A 17682-nucleotide genomic window follows, 5' to 3' on the forward strand; every position below is an offset into this window, starting at 1 on the left:
TAGAGCATAGATCTCTGATAGTCGAACAAGAACTCGGATAGATTTTTGTTTCCTTCGCCTGAAATATTCACTCACGGGGTCTATATACAGTCATTTCTTACAGTCTCTTCAGGACATCGTCGAGGACCTGCTGAGTAGTAGCCTTGCCGCCCATATCAGGGGACAGGAACTTAGCCTCATCCAGGTTGGCATCGACAGCAGTGTAAATCTTAGCAGCAGCGTTCTCCTCGCCCAGGAACTCGAGCATCAGAGCAACACTGCGCAGAGTAGCAATGGGGTTGGCAATCCCCTTGCCCTCGATGTCAGGAGCGGAACCGTGGCAAGGCTCACCGATAGCGAAGCCATCACCAACGTTGGCGCTAGGAACCAGACCCAGACTGCCGACCAGAGCAGCAGCACCGTCGGACAGGATGTCACCGTACAGGTTGGGGGCAACGATGACGTCGTAGTACTCAGGCTGACGGAAGAGCTTGTAAACCATGGAGTCGACGATCTGCTCCTCGACGAGGACGGAGGAGAACTTCTCGGCGGCGAGGGCGCGGCGCGCGGTCTCGCGGAACAGGCCGTCGGTCTGGGACAGCACGTTCGACTTGTGCGTGATAGTCACCATGGGCTCGGTGCGGGTGGAGGTGGCCGGGGCGGCGGCGCGGATCTTCTGGCGACGCAGGGCGATCTCGCCGGCGATGGTGGAGATGCGCATCGAGGCCCGCTCGGAGATGCGCTTGATGGCCTCGGCGACCTTGCCCTCGGGGGTCTCTCGGGTAGTCTCCTCCTTCACGTATAGGTCCTCGGTGTTCTCGCGCACGATCACCAAGTCGATCGGCTTGCCATTGCTGCTGCCGGCGGTGGTCTTGACGGGGCGCACGTTTGCGTAAAGGTCGAGCTTCTTGCGCAGAGCGACGATGGGCGACGAGTAGCCGGCGACCTTGGTGCTGGGAGAGCTGGAGTTTGACTCGAGTCAGTGGGATGCGAGGATCGGTCAATGGGATGAGGGTAAGCACTCACCTGACGGCACCGAACAGAGCACCGTCACACTCCTTCTTCAAGGTGTCAACGGTCTTGTCGGGCAGGGCGGTACCAGTGCGCTGGAAGGTATCGTAACCGGCTTCGAGGTCGACGAAGCTGAACTTGAGGTTCAGGGACGAAGGGAGGGACTCCAGGACACGGCGGCCAGCCTAGATTGCATCGGTCAATTTATCGGTCCTCGAATTGGTGGTTCGGTCTCCTCGTGCGAGAGCTACCTACCGGGATGACCTCCCGTCCGATGCCGTCTCCGGGGATGAGACCTATACGGCTCCAATTAGATTCAATTCACTCGAGCCACCACCAACGATGTCGTGGTTCGTACCAATGCGAAGAGTCCGAGCAGCAGCAGCCATTGTGATTATTGTTCGAGGGATGTTTCCTGGCTTCGAGGATACGCCGTCATCGGAGCTTTTCTTTTTGTATGCGGCGGGGGATTATCATTGATCCGGGTACACTCCGGGGTCCGGAGAAAAAGCACGCGATTCGGATGTCTGCTAGCTGGCGCATTATGTCGCGCATGTATCTTGTACTTGTATGTTCAAGGGATTTCCATGTTCGAAGGTCTCAAAACGGTCACAAGTGCCGAGGAGCAAGGGCTCAGCCACACAGAGAGGAGGCTCTAGGTGCATTACCCGAAATGGACAGATATCGCGAGCATATGTTCTACTGTAGTTATGGCGGATCCACTTAGGCATGCTTGTCGTCCGAATTTGCCTCTTGGCACAGACCTGGTCTTTCTCGTATCCTTCCTATCGGCTGGTCCGAACGTTTGGTTATCGTTCACCCGGTGAGTGTCCACGCTAAACCCGAAGTGGTCATTAACCGCGAATTGTATCCAGCCATTCTATACACGCCTGTTCATATGGTAAAAATCTAAAGTAAAAAAAAATGCCTGGTAGAATACTTAAGCAATGGGAATTCTGCTCTTCTAGTCGCTAGAATTATGCAATCTCCCGCATTGTCACTCACAACCAATATGTCAGCCTCAATCATCTCGCGTGCCGCAGATGCCTTGATCTCCCCTGGGAGGAGGGACATTGCTATCGCGGAGATCGTTCTGTTTTCTATCATTCATGTGACCCAAATTCCTCTGCGATACATGCAGGAATGGCGTTATTGGCACCATGATAAGAGACAGAGCCCTGGACGCTGCTACTTTTATTCCTGGTGGAGCATGGTTGGGCTCTTGGCACAGAGTATGTGGAAGTTCCCACTGAATATGCATTGAGAGAGCAACAACTAAATAACTACTATGACAGTCCGCATAGCGAGCTCTGCTATGATACTATCAACTTCGCACCCAAACAAGTCCATGTTTATTGCCGAGTCTGCCTTGCAAAACGTTGGACTTTCGCCTCTTTTATTCGAAGTTAGCCTTGTTCTTTTGGCATGGTATGAAACATCCTGAGACCCCACAACCATGTACCAAATCCAGTAATCTAACTCAGCGCAGTGGGCAATCAGGCGAGTTCGGACCTGGGAAATCGAAGTATTCAAAGCCATTGAGGTTCGCACTACATGGCTTCCGTTTCCCCATCGTCATCGCCATCGTTCTCGCCATCGTGGGTGGAATCATTGATAATCCCACTCTAGGAAAAGTGGGATCGGCCATTTTAATCGTCATATTTGTATTCGTGTGTGGTTTGGTTGTCTGGTTGGCCGTGAATTCGCGCTCAACTCTCCCAGTGGAAGGGCACCACGGGATTCTGATTGTCCTTCTCGCTCTCCCATTCCTGTTGATCAGGATTGTGTATTTCCTGCTGTTGGAATACGGATCTCCGAAGTTCAACCCTGCCACGGGTAGCGTGAGTGCCTTGGCGGGCATGGGCTTGTTGATGGAGATCTTCGTCGTCACGTTGCTTCTGACAGCGCGTGCTGTAGCGATGCCGATCTGTTTGGGCCATACGAAGCAACATATGGAGTCCGATGATGAGGACCAGGCAGTTAATACTGAGACCCCATACAATCAGTCACTGGCGTGATGATCGGGTGGGCGGTTCCTAGGGGATTGAGGTAATTTATTTGGAGGCAGAATTTAATCTTGGTGTTTTTGAATCACGGAATGGCCTCAAAATTCTTTGGTTGGGCGGCAGCGTACGTCTTTGAAAATCCCTCCAGTCGTGTTAGGATCCATGATCTTATCGGGCGGTCGCTGACTTCGTATGCCACCCGTAAGGGGAAGCCCAATCGGAATGGGCCGAGAACGCCAGCGCCGCTATACTCGACCGACTTGCAAATTTGATCGCAAAAGTAAACCACCATGGACGCTTGCGGACCGGGGCAGCCAAACGTTTTTAGGACCTCGTGGATTATCGCCATATATGAGCAGTAACCGCAATATACCGTTGCATGGATCATATCCTCGTATACCAGGACGGAAGGGTACAATTCGTCATCCGTCGGCGAGGGAATTTCGACTGGGGGTGGGGTAATTAGAGAGTATTGCTCATACCAGACAGCCAACTTGCTCTGCATATCAAGGGCTTGTGTGAGAGTAGCTGATATGGTCTGTTGTGCCTCTGGGGTTGACAAGTCTGCCTCTTTCAAGCTGTAGAACTTGTGCACGAGGCTAGGTGCGTAAGTGAAAAAGGCAAAAAATTGCTCTATGCTGTTGTGGAGATCGGTGGGCAGGTCTGCTGTGTATTGTTGTTGCATCATGTGGTGCCATTCTTCGGAAGCCAAAAAGCATGGTTCGCCAGAGAACATTGAATGCATGACCTACTATCTTGTTAGATAGGGGGAACAAAAGAATGGGATCACACGTGCTGTTTCCACATATAACATACCACCAATCCGCGAGAGGCCTTGAGTAATACAATATCGAGCTGATTGCGATATCGGTCGGGACCCCTGATCTTGATCAATTGGCCGAGTCCCTTTGCGTGTTTCATCCAAGTCTCCGGGTTCTCGTTATCTGTAAAGAGCTGCGATACAATTAGAAACTGACACTTGCACAGTTATCCTATGTTTGTGAAAAGTCTTACCTCGTATATGCAGAGGAGCACAACCGCACAGAAAATGTAGGTGGAAAAGGATTCTGAAGGGCTTGTCAGTGCCTTGCGAAGTCGACGCAGGGCTTCCCCGTATGCGGATCTTGCATAAACAACCATCTGGTCATCCTGGAAGGATTTGCCATAATGGTGTGCCACAAATGACCTGATGGTAGCATCCAACGTCCGATTCTGGCCGTAGATAGATGGAAGGAAGCGAAACCAATGGGAAACACTAAGTTGGTTGGTGGACATTGGCTGAGAAAAGTCCACAATGAGAGAGCCCAAACTCTGCAAGACATTCAGGTCCGCAGATATGAGTGTATATGGCAACTCTGTCTGAATGACTTCCTGACATGAGGATTGGTTGTCACTTCCTGCACTTGAACTCGTAGAGTCCGAGTGCTTTCCCTCTGTGCTGCCACTGCCATCGGGGCGGGCCCGCCGACTCCGGTATGGTTTGCCGGTGATGAATTTAAAGCCTCTGTCGTATCCCGGACATGGCTTTCCATATTTCTCACATTTGGCACAACCAGGAACTCTTTCATCACACTGTGGCACTATTAGGATCACTGCTCCTTTGTTCAACGGCAACACACTCACCTTGACCCGGCGTTTCACACAAGTAGTGCAGCCACTGCTGCGAGGCACACCAACCATCTTCAATCATCCATAAGCATGGCTTAAGTTAGAATCGTGCGATCATCCGCTGGAACCCCAGCTCGCCCCGCTGACATAATTCCGGCGATTAGTTGTGCCGCTCCGCGTGAAGGTGATAGCGATGGAGTATAGCAAGCTTGAAAGTGAGATGCATCTTCTACCATGTATCTACGTAGCATTTGCGATCATTTTGCACAGAACATCCGAGACAATATGCAACACGTGTGAGACGGCCCTGCAATGACAGCAATTCTGCGGGTAGGGCAACCAGTGATGCCGGACTCCACACCGTGACGGTATTAAACACCGAGTGGGGGGTCATAGACTGGCCCCTTTCTGGTAGTAAGCACCTAAGCACTAGCTCGGCTTCTAGAACGTGGTATAGTACCTAGACGCATGCCGAGGAAGATCAGTTGAAAGCCGTGTTGCTACTGCAAAGCATGAGGTACCCGACACGATCGGCTCCCCGGACCATGGAATTGAACGGATCGAAGTTCGGATCGGTGGTCCGCGTGTTTACGTGCAGCCTTAGGCTTCCTGCAAGGAGGTTTCTCTACAAACCGGACCCCTGCAATTCTGTACAATGCCGGTAAAGTCGCACAGACAACGGCGAAAAACGGAGATGAACAGGAGGTCAGGAGAAAGGCCAGGTATGAGATCACCAAGACACCGTTACGGACAGAGGAGCCGGAACCCCGTCTTTTGCGCCCCTGAATTACAGGGGGAACCCGGTGTAATCCTTACAATTATTGTAAGGTGCAGCTGTTTCACTCCATTGAAGGCGCTAATTCATTACTAGCGCCTTGGTTTCCTGATTGACCCTTGTTCACGCTTCTCTCCTTCCTCCGATACTCGTTTCAAAACACCGTGTTCACTTGTTTCTCTGAGGGGTCCAGTGGGATTCTATATTCACCATCTGCTCCCGTCCCAATCGCACCTCGCGCCCCTGTGCGCTCGACGCCTTCCGATCCTCCCAATACACCCCTGACCGCCTGAACTCTGCCTGTGATTGTTCTCGAACCATGGCAGACAACAACGCCCACCCCGGGGTCCGAAGCCTGCTGGCCAAGTTCGAGAATGGCGAGAGCCCCGTCACTTCCCCGCCGTCGCGTGGAAGGTCTCCTGTCGGCTCCGGTACCCCAGGATCGACCAGACAGCTTTCTAGGGTCCGTGCTAGCTTCGTCACTGTCGATGGTGTCATTCAATCGAACCCGGGTTCGCCGCTGAGGAAGACAAGTGGGCGCAGTGATAGCCCTGGCATTTTTGGCCCACAAATCAACGCAGACGAAGTTGAAGCGCGTCGGCAGAACGTGATCTCTCCAACTCCGGCTGGTAGTGTCGGCAATTCTCAGACCGGCGTTCTCGATCAGGCTATAATTGAACCCCGGTCAGAGCAAGCTCCAGCAAGAACAGCCGGACCGAAGGAGGACAGCAAAGCTGAGGCTACACGTCCCGCAGAGACTGCTGCCCCACCAAAGGAGCCGGCGTCTGTGAAGAAGGAGGAGACTGCTTCAAGTGCACCCAAGCCAAGGGGCTCTGGGGTTCCTGCGGAAAAACCAGCGCAGAAGACGGTCACCAAGCGACCCTCTAACATCCACGCTACGAAGTCTAATGCGACGACCAAGCCCGCAACTACGCCCTCAAAGTCACCTGCCAACACCACCACCGGTAAGCCTTCGGCCCGTGATGTGGCCAAGGAGCGATCCGATGCTCTTGCTCGCAAGCCGAGTCGCGCTTCTTTGAATCCCGCTGGGCGAACTGCGACCCGGACAACTCGTGGCGCAACCCCCTCTCAAGATACCCAGAAGACGTCTCCCACGGACTCCCAGGGAGGCAAGCCTCGAACGAAATCCCCCACCAGGCCCGTTCGACTACCCGCATCGGCAACAGCGCCGACTCAAGCATCTTCAGCCAAACTAGGGACTCAAGGCCCATCGAGCCCGGCTGGTCGAACCAGCACTGCTACCTCGACATTGACAAGGAAGCCTTCGACTCTCAAGAGCGCCACTGGCGCAGGCCAAACGCGGACAACCAATGGCACCACCGTGCGCCGCCAGTCTTCTCGTCCCTCCCTTCCCACACAGCCGGCGCAAGAGCGGCCTAGCTCTCGCACCAGCGATGCCGACTCCAAGCCAGCAGATGGATTCCTGGCTCGGATGATGCGACCTACTGAGAGTTCTAGGAGCAAGACCCATGATAGGCCTGAGGCCAAAGCTCCTCCGAAGGCCAGCACCACGACAGCCAAGGCACCTAGATCGTCAATGGGAAGAGCTCCGGAGCGCAGTGCAACCCAGGCTAAGGCCAAGGCTGCTCCTCTGCAGCCCCAGAAGGAAAAATCCCAAGCTCCCAGCAAGGAACCCAAGCCGCAAAAGGAAGAAGTAAAGCCTACCCAAACGGAGCAGGAGAGTGAAAAGGAGAACATTGAAGAATCCACTCCGACAATCCCTGAAGAGCCAGACGCCGAGGAGCCCAAGGAGACTGTTGTTGAACTACCAAAGCCCGAAGTCTCCGCTGCTGCGGTCAATGACCAGATTACCAACAAGCAGGTTGAGACAGCCAAGCCTGAAGTCGCCATTGAACTTACTCAGGAGTCAGTTGCCAAGCAGTCTGAGCCAGTTTCTGAGGAGACTGTCACCAAGGATGTTCCCAAGGCTCCATCCAAGCCCGTCGAAGAGGCAAAGGCAGTTGAAGACCCTGCTGAGCTGAAAGATGAAGCTCCCAAGGGGACACCCGTAGTGTCCGATGTGAAGAAGGTCAAGGATGCTCCGGCTGAAGATGTAGCGCAAGCCAATGACGTGAAGCTCTCTTCTGAGGCTCAAATTGAGGAGCCCAAGGAAGAGACTAAGGAAGCCCTCGTCGACACTGCTGTGGAGAAGGCCCCTATTGCCGGTCAGGAGACGCAGAAGTCCGAGCCGGAGGTACCAGAAATCTCAGAGCCATCCAAGTCACTGGAAAAGGTTTCTGATGAAGTTGCTCCCAAGGTTGCGGAAGATACCACCATCCCTGAAGCTTCTGCAAAGGCTTCCGAGGTTGCCAGAGACGTCACTGTTCCTGAACCCTCTGTCGAGTCCGAGGAGCCAGCCACCAAGGATTCTGTCCCAGCTGGGCAGACCACCACGCAGACCAAGTCAGACACCGTTGACATCGAATTTGCCACCCTGAACCTGAGCTAAATCAGCCATCGGCCTCTTGCATGATTAAACTCTTACCCACCATTTTAATCTTCTGTGCTTATACCTTGGCAATTTCACTTCACGGGATTCCGCTGTGCTTCCCCTTTGGCAAGTTATTTCAAGATTTCTGTCAAGCATTATTTACATTCTTATGAAGTGGGCTGTCTATTTTCAAACCCTCCAAGATGGCATCCTATGTCTATTGGTTGCATTTTTCGACGTGATTTCGTGAGCATGGTTTTATTGAGCGATTATCTGCATTCTTCGGGTTGAGCATATTACTTTTTTGTCATTTTCAAAGGGAATTCAGATTGTGATACAATGCTGGTTTCTCGGATTTTTGCTTTCTTATAGACCCAATACGTAGTTTCCACTGTAGTAATCCATCTCAACAGGGTCCAGGGTCCGGGCTATTATCTGGCAGGACAATATTGTTTTGAAGACCTACAATGGTCTTATTAACGATTGATTGAAGCTGTCCAGCAGCTGAGCACGCCGAATGACAGAACGCGCAATGCAAGGGTAAGGTAGATAGCTAAAATCAAACTGCAACCCGAGTTCTCCCAATTCATCACAGCTTTTTCTCAAGCTTCTTCAAAAACCTATTCACCCCACTCTCCAACTTTGCCGCACTATCCTCCAACTTCCTCGGTCGCTGCGCCGGGGCTTTCATAGCCCGCTGCGCATACTTTTGACCGTGCGATCCCACTTCCGCCTCAGTAGGTCGGTACACCTGGCTATGGATATCATATTCGGACGACCCAGGCTGATGACCCGCCGACGGCTGACTATACGAGTAATTCGAGTACCCTCCAATCGGCCCTTGCTGAGGTGGTGACTGCGGAGATCCGTACGCTTGCTGTGCATACAGGTGTGCGTTTGGATCTTGTGGCGACTGAGCGAAGGAAATTGCGCCTGGCGAGCCTGGCCATGCTTGGCCGGTCTGGAAGGCTTGCTGGTAGGATGGGAGACCGGGGCTTTGGACGGATTGTTGAAAAGGGAATGTGGCTGATCTTGGTAGACCGGCGCTGGGTGGAGGGGAGGCGTAGCCTGTTGGGGACATGGCTGGTGCGCCTGGGTATGGTGCTCCGGGTGTTGAAGTTTGTGGTTGTGCGAATGAGGGTGCGCCTCCGCCGACTTGGTGTGGGGGTGTATATGGGATGCCGTGGTCTGCGGCAACGGCTGCCATTAGCCCTGTGCCCTCTGTGCCATCCTCTGGTGGAGGGGTCTTCTCGCGGTGTTTGATCGGCTCTGGTGCTGCTGGGGCGGCGGGGTTATATGGAAGAGGGGCAAAATTCTCCGGCTCTTTCTTTTCCTCGGCAGGTGGCTGTTCAACATTCGCTTGTTGATCGGCCTGGGGGGCGCTTGGAGGAGGGGGGGGAAGCTCATAGACTGCGGGGTACCCTGAGAAGCTGGCGCTGAGATAGGAGTAGGTTCAGATCGAGAATTACGAGTCTGGCCATTTTGGTATGCAGGATCTGAGACCGCGATACTCTCTAATTGCTGAACCACGGAGCTCATCGGCTGTTCTGATTGTGTAATGTTGACCCTATCCGACTCGACCTGCGAAGTTGAGAGTACATGGCTGGCAGTATCCAAGAACTGGTTGGCATCGTCCAGAACCCAGAAGTAGATGTCCAGCGTGTGGAGGCGCAGGAGGCTATGCCGCTCATTGCGGGGGTCTCCGCTTGGCAGTCGCCATTCGTACTGAGATGTATGCTGGGGTTGAGGGGAATTGCTGACTCCATCCACGGTCAACGTGCAAAGAGTTGGGAATCGAGCCGAGTGACGGATATGTACGTTGTCCAAAGCACCGTGGAATGCATCTTGGTCTGCCGTTCCTGGATTATTGGCAATCTCGACTCGCGCCTTGTTTTGAGCGGCATCGTGGTAGATGTACAAGTAGGAACCCTTATCAAAGCGATGATGGAGAGGCTTTGGGGCCGGCGCAGTGAAGTAGTAATGGATGTCGGCAAAACTATGGCAGCTCGACAATCAGACACCATACATTCAAGGCAGTGCTTATTCTCCGAGGAAAGCCAGCGTTACTTACGCGGTCAAAAGGCGCTCCTCGCCTGGTAGCGGAGGCATGGTTGCCCGTAAGTATAGAAAAGAGGTATACGGACAAAACCAAAAGAGGGGACTTACGATAGCTTTATAGCTGCATGGTGGGGTCTAATCGCGCCAGCCTGTTAAATGTACTCTCGAGCCGCCCAGCTCAGGCGCGTAAAGTGTGATGTGACAGGGTAAGTAGCGAGTACTTGGCTGTCACACTCGGTGGCTGCGACGGAGCCAGGTACAAGCGACTTTCCCTCTTTTGGCACACACTGTGTTGTGGCCGGAAATACCGTTTCTCCGAAAATTTCTCCCCCGACTCGGCCTCGCGTTCACTAGCAGTTGTTCATCTCGACCCCAACTTTCCGCGCGATTGAGCTATTGCTCTCACCCTCCAATTGAAGCTTCACCTCGTGTGGAACTTCGCTTCCCCCTCCGACTCAGATCGGTCGCCCGCCGAGACTCCGCACCTTTCCTCCCTCCACCGGCCTCCCGAAGGGCCAATTGTCGCAACGACCGAAAAAGATGTCTCTCGTCAATCTCGCCTCGGTGTGCGCACACCTGAACAATGCCACCAAAGCCAGACTCGGCCTTACTTCAATTCCCAACACCAACTTGCACCTGAAGCTGTGTCAGGCCCTTAAGAACGATGGCTACCTCTCCACCGTCGTTCGCGGCGGCCCGACTCCTCCACCTGCGCACCCAATCCTCGGTTTCCCCGCCGCTAACGACGTTGAGCCTATCACTCGGGATAACGTCGCGTCAAGGCGCCTCTGGTTGGGCCTGAAATACTGGCGCAACGAGTCGGTTTTGGGGAAGGTCCAGCTGGTCAGCAAGCCGACACGACGAGTCCGGGTCACTGTTGAGGACCTGCGAAAAATTGTCCGTGGCGAAGAGTCCAATTACGTGGCTGGACTGCGCTCTCCGGGTGAGAGTCTCTACATCTCGACGGACCAGGGAATCCTGGAGGCTCGCCAATGTGTGGAAAAGAAGATCGGTGGCCAGGCGTTGTGCCGGGTTCTATAAGCTTGGAGACATCGGGTCTTAGTGTTTTGCATTTACGCTGGAGTTTTGCTCGGTTCAGTCGCAGCGGAATCTCCTCTTGAGATTCGTTCCTTTTTTGCGACTGGGATCATTTGCCTCGGTCGAGGATCTGTATATTAGATGCTTGGGTGTATCTCATTTCCTGGTCGCTCTCCCAAGGCGACGTGTATAGATTACAACTTGAAAACATGTTTAGATTTTCCTTTCCACCCATCTCTTACTTTGCGTGATATGAGGTATCTTAAGTCACGCGCATGGTCGATCCCTGGTTTGCCGCCCTGTGTGTCCCGCGTGTTTGGAATGGGACTCACCGCATTTCCTCATAATCATTATTTTGTGCAATGGCCGAGATAGTCGGATCCAAAAAGGTCCTGATATCTGGAGGCACCGGCTTTGTCGGATCCGCTACGGTACGCGCCCTGGCAGAGAAGCATCCCAGCTGCGCCATCACCGTCATCGATCGTAGCCCCCCACGGCCCCAGCATGACATCCCCGAGAAGGTTGAATGCCTGCAAGTCGATGTCACCAATGCACATGAAGTCAGCAAGGCATTCCAGGCTGTCAAGCCCAATGTGGCCATCCACACCGCGGGGATCGTGCCAGGTCTAGCCGATCGGTTCGCCCGAAGGCTGGAGCGCCAGGTGTGGAAGACCAATGTTGAAGGCACACGGAATATGCTGGATGCGGCGGCAGAAAATGGCACCGAAGCTTTCATCTATACCAGTACTTGCTGCGTAACGACTGATGATATGCGCATGCCTTATCCCAATATCAACGAGCGGTGGCCAACATCACCAAGCTCTCTCATTTACGGCGAGTCTAAGGTCGTGAGCTCATTTTTTCTATCATCCAACTTTTTTATTTCTTTGGAGCTTGCAAGGATAAATTAGTAGAGCGCTGACAAGAATCTCAGGCTGCAGCAGAGGCGCTTGTCCTGGAGGCGTCTTGCAGCAAGATGGCCACCTGCGCCCTTCGGCCATCGGTGCTGTGCGGACCGGGGGACTACCAGTTAGTACCGGCGATTCATGCATGCATAGCCAAATATGAGACTCCATTCATCATCGGAAACGGCCTCAATCTCTGGGACATCACCCACGTGAGTAACATTGCAGATGCTCACGTCCTCGCCGTGGAGAACTTGGTGACCTCTCGCACGGCTGCCGGAGAAGCTTTCTTCATCCAAAATAATGAGCCCATTGCCTTTCGTGATTTCTGTCTCGCTATTTGGCGGCAGTTCGGACACGTCCCACCCTTCGAGATCCTGGTCCCGGAGGGGTTGGCCTACCTTGCAGGGTTTGCGTGTGAGATGACGACCCGGTTGTTAGGGACTACCACCACCTTAAGCCGTGGCAGTGTTCGAGACGCGTGTGCTGTGCGGTATGCGAGCGGAGATAAAGCCAAGGCAATCCTAGGGTACAACGCTCGGATCGGCATCGAAGAGGCTATCCGGCAGAGCTGCGAGGTGAGCAGAGATTAAACTCTGACCTCGGGAGTCGAATGGACAGCTCACATGAGAGGTACAGGAATATGCCCGTCGTATAGGCGTGGAATTGCCGGCCCATGGGCCACAAGCGGCGGATCAGCAGATGTCCGCCAGATGGACATCGAGATAGACTTTCCGACTCCCATCAATGGCCGAGGGTTGATACCCTGCAAATAAACCCGATCATTATTGACTTCATCAACCCGAAGAACGCCTCTTACGCTCTTTCTAATTAATTGTCACCTGCTCCAACCTCGATATTGTCTGGACGTAGGGCCTGCGGGGAATGTAAGACATTGGGCCGTCCATTGGGCTGCAAGACCATCCCCAACTGGATCTCCAATCAGCTCCCCACCGAGTGTTGCATGGATACTGGCCGATCACGGTCGAGATATACTGTAAAGATGGCCCATGCGTTGATTGGGCCACAACAGCTCTGCATGCCCGATCGCGCATCAGGGGTGAACTGGAAGGAATCGAAGCCGCGTCTAAAGATTGATTATCACGGGATTTCGTGCTTCGCCTCCACCGTTAGGCTCAAACTGCTCAGCTCTCATTTTGTGCAGATCACTCCTGACGCATTCACGTCATCGGCCAACTAGAAGCCCGACTTGCCTCCGGTTCATGCCCTTCTACCCAACCGCTGCCTAAACGAATTTACTTTCATTGTGATTGTCGCACCATAATTCGGTGGCGTTGCGTACCGTTGGTCCTTCCCATCTCCTGGTACGGGAAGACCAACCCTCGGGATAGCAAACCACCCCCGTTCTCGATCGATGTGGATACAACTGCTCCCCAACCATCGTAGAGCCGCTCCGGCGGTGTCCTAGCCACGTCAAATCAGTGCGCCTTTGCGGAGCAGAGTCGAGCTTGATCGATCGAGATCTCCTCATAAATGCACGCTTTCTTCAGCACAAGGGAGCTGGGGTTTCTCCCCGTCTGTATTGTGCAATTGGCTCATACCGAGGAGCAACGCCCAGTGCCACGCGCTGCATCATTTGCCTTACCATCTCCACTTCTGGCTTGAAAGCTTCTAGCGCGGCTCTCCATCCACTTATGGAATTGGATTAGCCCTGATAGTTCCAGAAACGGGCGTCAGGCACACTTCCAGGAATACTTGAACCGGGTTTTCCTGGCCGTATAATACCTCGGTCGTGACCACCCAGCGCTTCGTAACGGCTCCAGGTTGCCCAACGATATTCTTGATCTTATTTTATTTTTTACCCCCTATTCCGCGTTGTCCTCTTCTCCCTTACTTTTTCTTCGTTGTGGACTGCCGCTAGTTTATATCTTGTCTTCATGGTGCCTCCCCCTTTGACGGCTGTCCCAGCGAATTTCCAGCCACTCTCTGCGAATCCATACAATTTTGGATCTCGAGCAGGCTCGGTCAGCACTAAACTGGATATTTTATCTCGCCCTAGGTCAGCACCAACACACATCGCCTCCTCTCCAATCATCTCCAAATCATAATTTTCCTTACTTGCCCACTCGACTCACACCTTGCAACAGCACAATGGCTCAACACTCCATGTATGCAACACCGGGAAACTTTCCCATCATCCACCGGCAAAGGTACTTCCATACCATGTATATTGGCTTTTTATCCCCACCCTCCCAACTTCGACGAAACGAGGTACTCCATTACTCTTGCTAAGCGGTCAAAGGGCACCGTCAGCGCCTCGGGCATACGACCTCAGTGACAACCGTCAAATTTTACTGGGCTCAATAGATTTTGAACCTCGACACAACTACCATGGACTCCGATCTCCTCTAGACAACCATGGACGTATGGTGAATCAGTCTCTGGGGCGGTTATCCTATCCTCCAGCTGGCCAGCCAATGACCCCAGTCCCCGTGTACCCAGAATGGAATCACCCTCAAATGCCAAGGGAGCCAATACGACCTGATGTTAGGCCATTTACTTCCTCGGAAAGCCCGGAATACATCGTGGAGAGGAACAGCCGTCGACCGGCTGATATAACCCGAGGAGGGCCACAATACGTTTCCCAGAGACGGACTTCTAACCGGGATGAATTTGATGGACCGCATCAGATCCTGGATCCACCTTCCGCACGGAACGTCTCATGTCGAGATGAGGAGCTGCCCCAGCTCCCTACTAATATCGATGCCGCAGAGCAGGACAGAATCCTGCACCAGGTCAATGACCGTCTCTCCCAATGCGGCTATGATTTCTTTGCCAGATACCAATTTCCCATTCCCTTGGAACAGGACAAGAGGCCAGTTCAACTCCCTTCGGACCGCGAGTGGAACGAATGGGTGCACCTTCTCAAGAGGCTAGCTACTCGACGTCGCATCCCTCGCCACGCTCTACACAACGGCCAAATCAAACAACTGATCACTGTTCTGGAAAACTCCCTGGAAATGCGCCACGCTGCCAAGCACAGCTCCCGACCCGTCAAGGATGACCGTAATGTGCTCCAGCTCATTTCCGCAGGAACGCAAGTTGCCAAGATCCTCAAGGACTCCGACGCAATGCAGTTCTTCGACCGTCTCTATGTTGACACGGAGAAACTGATCCATGAGCGATGCCGCCGCGTGAGATTCGCAAACACCTGAAAACTAGCCAAAGTATATGGCCACTTCCCCCTTTGAGGCCGATTGATGAATTTACTTCCGTGGATACGACCCCTTGGTCTTTTCCGTTTTTGCTTTTCCGTGCTGCGTTTATGGACCCCGTGGAATATTTGCTTTCGCCACTTGGGACACCGCGATGGATTAAATGCACGCCCCTGATCTGATGACCGACGGACCTTTGAATGCTAGCCCAGGACTCCCCAATAGCTCTCTGGATGCCCATGATAGCGCACTCAAGCCACGCTGGGCCTTTGGCTAGATGAATTACTGCCACAATGATGAAAGTACTGCGCAAGCTACGTTATTTACACCAAGTTTTCCTTCCTTTGGAATGGCAGCTTCTGAGATTCTCCATGTTATGCGTTAGCTAGGACCCAAACACTGAATGACTGCGCGACTCGGTTGGGTATCTTATGCCGCGTCTTTTCTTTTCGGGTTTCTGATCTTGGAGTTGAGTTTTGTTTTTATTCTGCTTTTGATTTTGTTCTTGTTGAATCGGTGGCTGTGTCGAATAAATGCTTTGTTCCTTACTCGCTTTTGATTTCATGTATCAACGTGACAGATGAATGGCTTGGATAAGAATGGCTTGGATAATGTTTGTCAATTATGTATGGTATAGTGCCAGCCTTCAATGTCCAGGGTGGCAACGAATTGCACTGATTGTTCTGACTGATCATTTTGCCCCTGCAAAGCGTGCTTCGGACGAACGGGTTATACTGCGAGGTCCACTTATTTCAAGGTGGATGGGAAGAATGCACCCGATGGTCTCTCTACAGCATCTCTTCAACCGGCCTCATAAGCCATTCGTCTGGTATAATTTCGTTTGACGTGGCTCTCACTTCCGGGTCCCAAGTCAAAATTTTCCGTATGAACCGCAAAAACTGGTCTTTCTCCTGTCCCGGTGGGATTGTTGTGACGAAGTCCTCGAGAGAGGTTTTTGGTACTGGCGGTTCGGAGACCCAATTCCCTGTGATAGATTTCAGTGAGGAATAGGGGTTGACAGGGGGGAAGTTTAAGGTGGGTGAGGCTTACCCTCTGCATCAAAGTAGGTTGAGAAAAGGGGGCTCTTCTGAATAATATTCAGTGGAGGGGGGGCCAAGATATCCGATGTATTGTGCTATGGCCAATGTAAGTACATATTGACCATGAACACGGTCAATCGGATCGAAGAGGTTTTTTCCTTTCAAAAGTTCGAGGGTCTGTATCATAGAACTCCAGTTAATGTTTTGATTGCATATAACCTACGATTATGTGATCAACTCAACTCACCATAACACCAATTGACCATATATCAACTGGGAATCCCCATGTTAGATGTAAGACCACCTCCGGGGCACGTTATAGATCAGACATCCACCAGTCTTGATTCACGCGTCCTTCGACCAGTCGCATTTGACCATAGCCCGTAAGAATAGGGTGGCCGGAGAGTTCTACCATTGTAGGTCTAGATTTGTAGACAATTGCCTGCATAGTTCCGTTAATTGTGGATGTTATCGGTAAACTTGGATCCTGGGATTCCTGGTCTTCAATATCTTGAAGGCTAGTGTCGTCATTAATTTCCATAAAGACATTCTGGGGTCAAATATCTATTCATCCGTAAGTAGATATTTAAGGAACATATTAGTGGACTTACCAGTGTGGGCAACACCGCAAGTTGCATGTAGCCAGTTCACAGAGAAGAATAGGCGGTGTATCAAAGATTTCACTAAAGGTTTAGGGATCATTGCATTTGGAAATGTTTCCTGTAATGTGCGGACACTGTTGCCTTGAGGCTTATATGCAATGCAGTAATGGCGACCAGAGAGACTTTCTGTTTCGAATATATGGCGCGCAAGCCTTGTAAAGTTAAGTCCAGGATGATCCTTATCAGCGAACTGCTTCAAATGCTGGAGCATGTTGATTTCGTTGCGAATGGAAAAGGGCTCGGCATTATCATTGTTAATCTGCACAGAGACTCTCAGCGAGGCATATTTATTCGCCCTAAATTTCAAGTCAGCAACAGACGCCAATATCAAAACAACTTTAGCGGTATAAGACCCCTCATCCCACGCAAGCCAAACGGTGGAGTAGGCGCCATAGCCAAGCTTCGCAATTATCCGATACCGATCATTGAAAACCTGGTTAATTTTGACCGGGTAATAATATTTTCGATGATAGAATGGGAGGGTCTGCTCTTCAATTGCTTGACTGTGTGCTGCCATCGTGTGAGTCAGTCGATGGTGCAGCGGAGATGCTCGAAAACAACGTGGTCGGATAATGAAAAAGAGCGAGGGCGATGAGGCTGTGAGGCGCATTCGCAGACCGGCCATCTTTCACCTCCTTCACTTCGCGACGTTGCGGTTGTCTTTGCTCATAAAGGTTGAGGTTGCTGTGGTCGGCTGCATGTGACTCTGTGTCGCGTTTCTATTTTTGCACACCAAACCTGGCGCCTGCTAAAACGCGAGCTTTGCATGCATTCCACTGCCAAACCCTTTCTGGCCAATTGCCCTGCTTGGTAACTGTTGCCATGGCTCCCGGATCTCTGATTACATTGAAGTTGGTCGAACGAAGCGTTTCGTTGCTTTTCTTCAGGGGCAAAAAGACGAAAAGCAAATTTCTACAGTTGCCCGGGGTTCTATTTTGCGAAGTATTTATGGGAGTCAGTGAACCCCTACTA

At 52.3% G+C, this 17682-nt stretch overlaps 9 protein-coding genes across 9 annotated transcripts; 5 read left to right on the plus strand and 4 right to left on the minus strand.

Moving 5' to 3' along the window:
* Window positions 1-97: 97 nt before the first annotated feature.
* lysB (homoisocitrate dehydrogenase lysB) lies at window positions 98-1379 on the minus strand (the record flags this gene model as incomplete). The annotated part of the gene is made up of 4 exons (XM_058451060.1): window positions 98-941; window positions 1006-1175; window positions 1246-1286; window positions 1349-1379. The coding sequence occupies 4 exons, from the start codon at window positions 1377-1379 to the stop codon at window positions 98-100; spliced, it is 1086 nt and encodes a 361-aa protein (XP_058310522.1).
* A 623-nt stretch (window positions 1380-2002) lies between these two features.
* On the plus strand, window positions 2003-3008 carry N7498_003999 (uncharacterized protein; the record flags this gene model as incomplete). Its single annotated transcript, XM_058451061.1, has 3 exons — window positions 2003-2222; window positions 2286-2418; window positions 2480-3008. The coding sequence occupies 3 exons, from the start codon at window positions 2003-2005 to the stop codon at window positions 3006-3008; spliced, it is 882 nt and encodes a 293-aa protein (XP_058310523.1).
* Window positions 3009-3081: 73 nt separating this feature from the next.
* N7498_004000 (Zn(II)2Cys6 transcription factor) lies at window positions 3082-4676 on the minus strand (the record flags this gene model as incomplete). Its single annotated transcript, XM_058451062.1, has 4 exons — window positions 3082-3744; window positions 3813-3950; window positions 4011-4568; window positions 4620-4676. 4 exons carry the CDS (start codon window positions 4674-4676, stop codon window positions 3082-3084), a joined length of 1416 nt encoding a protein of 471 aa, XP_058310524.1.
* Window positions 4677-5698: 1022 nt separating this feature from the next.
* Window positions 5699-7849, plus strand: N7498_004001 (uncharacterized protein; the record flags this gene model as incomplete). The annotated part of the gene is made up of 1 exon (XM_058451063.1): window positions 5699-7849. One exon carries the CDS (start codon window positions 5699-5701, stop codon window positions 7847-7849), a length of 2151 nt encoding a protein of 716 aa, XP_058310525.1.
* Window positions 7850-8420: 571 nt separating this feature from the next.
* Window positions 8421-9940, minus strand: N7498_004002 (uncharacterized protein; the record flags this gene model as incomplete). Its single annotated transcript, XM_058451064.1, is given in 3 exon segments — window positions 8421-9241; window positions 9253-9827; window positions 9903-9940. 3 exon segments carry the CDS (start codon window positions 9938-9940, stop codon window positions 8421-8423), a joined length of 1434 nt encoding a protein of 477 aa, XP_058310526.1.
* Window positions 9941-10429: 489 nt separating this feature from the next.
* N7498_004003 (mitochondrial 37S ribosomal protein uS8m) lies at window positions 10430-10930 on the plus strand (the record flags this gene model as incomplete). The annotated part of the gene is made up of 1 exon (XM_058451065.1): window positions 10430-10930. One exon carries the CDS (start codon window positions 10430-10432, stop codon window positions 10928-10930), a length of 501 nt encoding a protein of 166 aa, XP_058310527.1.
* A 359-nt stretch (window positions 10931-11289) lies between these two features.
* Window positions 11290-12425, plus strand: N7498_004004 (C-3 sterol dehydrogenase; the record flags this gene model as incomplete). Its single annotated transcript, XM_058451066.1, has 2 exons — window positions 11290-11775; window positions 11862-12425. The coding sequence occupies 2 exons, from the start codon at window positions 11290-11292 to the stop codon at window positions 12423-12425; spliced, it is 1050 nt and encodes a 349-aa protein (XP_058310528.1).
* A 1519-nt stretch (window positions 12426-13944) lies between these two features.
* Window positions 13945-15008, plus strand: N7498_004005 (uncharacterized protein; the record flags this gene model as incomplete). The annotated part of the gene is made up of 2 exons (XM_058451067.1): window positions 13945-14003; window positions 14096-15008. The coding sequence occupies 2 exons, from the start codon at window positions 13945-13947 to the stop codon at window positions 15006-15008; spliced, it is 972 nt and encodes a 323-aa protein (XP_058310529.1).
* Window positions 15009-16066: 1058 nt separating this feature from the next.
* On the minus strand, window positions 16067-17335 carry N7498_004006 (protein kinase; the record flags this gene model as incomplete). The annotated part of the gene is made up of 3 exons (XM_058451068.1): window positions 16067-16225; window positions 16398-16598; window positions 16733-17335. 3 exons carry the CDS (start codon window positions 17333-17335, stop codon window positions 16067-16069), a joined length of 963 nt encoding a protein of 320 aa, XP_058310530.1.
* Between the last annotated feature and the right edge of the window lie 347 nt (window positions 17336-17682).

Source organism: Penicillium cinerascens (genome assembly GCF_028974065.1).
Source record: "Penicillium cinerascens strain IBT 15544 chromosome Unknown contig_24_segment0_segment0, whole genome shotgun sequence".
Lineage (NCBI taxonomy): Eukaryota > Fungi > Ascomycota > Eurotiomycetes > Eurotiales > Aspergillaceae > Penicillium > Penicillium cinerascens.